The 2,582-nt window shown below is 35.4% G+C and overlaps 1 protein-coding gene across 1 annotated transcript in view; it reads left to right on the forward strand.

Moving 5' to 3' along the window:
* The window catches only part of LOC106459005 (non-structural maintenance of chromosomes element 4 homolog A-like), a 43,796-nt gene that overhangs the window by 4,955 nt on the left and 36,259 nt on the right, over positions 1-2,582 (forward strand). The window contains exon 2 of the mRNA XM_013918569.2: positions 2,111-2,194. Coding sequence (XP_013774023.1) covers positions 2,111-2,194 — 84 coding nt within the window. The remainder of the gene's footprint in view (positions 1-2,110; positions 2,195-2,582) is intronic.

Genomic DNA, 2,582 nt, shown 5'->3' on the forward strand with positions numbered 1-2,582 from the left:
ATGAAGTAAGACAATGTCGGGATTGCTGGATATTCCTCTGGTCCTAGTTGAATAAACTGAGACTGACCTACTTTTTAAAATAAGGTTTTTAAGCAGTCACCCATTGCACTGTCTTATGATGTTGCATTCTTCTGAACTTGCCATTACATTGCCCCCCCCCCCCTTTTCATTGGAGTGTGGGAGTCCTTGCCACTTACCAGTTCCTAGATGCTGGGATGGTGGACCTTGGTGGGTTCCTCCTAAGTGTGACTGCTTCCATTCAGTTGAGAGTAGGGCAGTGGTGTTCTGTTTGTGTAGGTGGTGAGTACTCTCCTCCTACTGCAGACCAGAAGATAAATTCCTGATGTCACCCAGTTCTGGACTGGACAGATCTACCACATGCAGTTCACTTCTCTGGCTGGCTTTTCCCAATCCTACCACTGCCTGGATGTTGGTTCCTGGGTGAAGGGTTGACACATGATGATTTGCATGAGAGAGGCATTGGAATTAGTCAATTCCAATGGAGGGGAGATAAAAGGCTTGTGGCATGCAAAATTTTTTTCCATATAGATGGCAGCACGGAATGAGAATAGCTATTTATGTGAGAGGAGGTAAGCATTTATCGGAAATACATTTTCAGTGTGGGAAAATTATAACTTTCAACAGTTTTTTAAATTTGTAGTTTGAAGTCATTTTTAAAAATGTCATGAAGCCCTTTAGTTTAATGTCCTGCAATGTGATACTCATAAAGCTATTTCTGGTAACCCTCTCACTCCTGCTTCCTGACTGATACTACTGTTGTGTATCCACCTGGGGCTAGAATCCACATGTTGCAAACATTTCTGTAGTTTGCCATTTTGTAATGGCTTTTCATTTCAACTTTTTAATTATTAAAACACATTTCTCAGTTGCTGTAACAGCCTGGGAAAGAAGAATTAAACTATTCTTCTGGAGTGTAAAGCTGCACTGAAACCTCTGAAAAGAGATTATGTAAGAAGTGGCAAAACCCTACAAAAGAAAGTTTTTCCATTTCCTGTAGATCATATTTTTTCTCTTCCTCTTATGCCTGCATTTTTGTGATAATGCACAGCAGTATACTATCCTTGTCCAATAGCAAGATTCTCATAATTTGACTGCAGGAAAATAGCCAACACCCTATAAAAGCCAGCACTTTGTCTTTACAACCAAAAATGTCCTAATTATGGCTTTCAACTCGTGCTTACATTTTGGACTGAAGTGGTAGGTTTTCTACAGCAACTGCAGAAGGTCATATACTTTAACAGTCATTGGAACTGATCTTTGAGAACTTAACATTGCTAATTTAATCCTTTGTGTATAAGCTGTCCAATTTCACATTTCAAGAGAGCATCTACCCATTCTGTAGCTCCCATATTAACACTGGCATCTGCTACATAAGCACTTGTCTCAAAACCAATCTCAAGATACTTTATCAACTTTTTCATGCAAATTCTTGGTTGTGTTCAAGATTCTTTGAGCGTGACATTGATCTTGTTCAGCTGATTGTATCAGATGATTCACTACCACACTTGCAGAAATATGCTTATAGTATATAATTATGTTATTTCTCCCAGTCACATCTGTTCCATAGCCAGTTAAAACAAAAACATAATTTACACTTGGAACCCCTTTCTGCAAATATCCTCTTTAGTTAATCAGCAATGACACCAACAAGCTTATCACATGGTATATCATTCTTAAATGTTCTGGATAAATTCAAACTATTCTTCTTCATGAGAACAATCTGTTAGTAAAGCTTACTCAATGACAATTCATTTACTACAATCATATGAGCATCATTGAACTTCCTTTTTAATTTAATTTAATTTTTTCTTTTGCATTGATTTCAGAAGCATGTGCCATACCATTGCAATATTAGTGTTGTTACTATTCTACATTAATAATGAAATAATCCAGATGACCTTTCACTTCTCTCTCTCTGTTATAAAAAAATGTACTTGCAGTAATACCAATGTTAATATGCTTTAACTCTTTAAGTATTACTTTTCATATTCTGAAGAGAATTAACATGTGAAAAGAGCTTTTACATTTAGAAGAGACCTTGTTGTATTTAATCAAAAGTTAAAAAATCGTGATAAAACTTTCTTTTCAGAAAACCGAGAGGAAATTATTCAGTCTCAACCTGACTGTGGTTTAGAAAGTTGTCTGATGCAAGCTGAAGCTCTTTTTCCAAAAGGTAAGTACTGTAACTTATTAAGGTAATCTTTAAATAGGAATGTTAAATACCAATATAATACCAATGTAAATTTAAACTTTCACGTTCATTTACACTTGAAAGATTCAGCACACACACACTACTGTGAAATATCTATATATAAAATTCAAAATATCATTTTGTTTATTTGTCTGCTGTGTTCACTGCGCAGGTCACACTTCCCTCACATGAAGGTGTGCAAAATGAAAATTTTTCATTGATATACACATCTATCGTCTGCTAGCCAAACTGGTAATTTTATCCTTAGCATATATATTACATGAATAAATTCTATGCAGACTTGACATTTTTAGGTAAGTTTGAGTTAATATTTAATTTAGAATATAGCATTATTGGCCTATTTAGTTAT

The sequence above is a fragment of the Limulus polyphemus genome, unplaced genomic scaffold (assembly GCF_000517525.1).
Source record: "Limulus polyphemus unplaced genomic scaffold, Limulus_polyphemus-2.1.2 Scaffold545, whole genome shotgun sequence".
Taxonomy (NCBI): domain Eukaryota; kingdom Metazoa; phylum Arthropoda; class Merostomata; order Xiphosura; family Limulidae; genus Limulus; species Limulus polyphemus.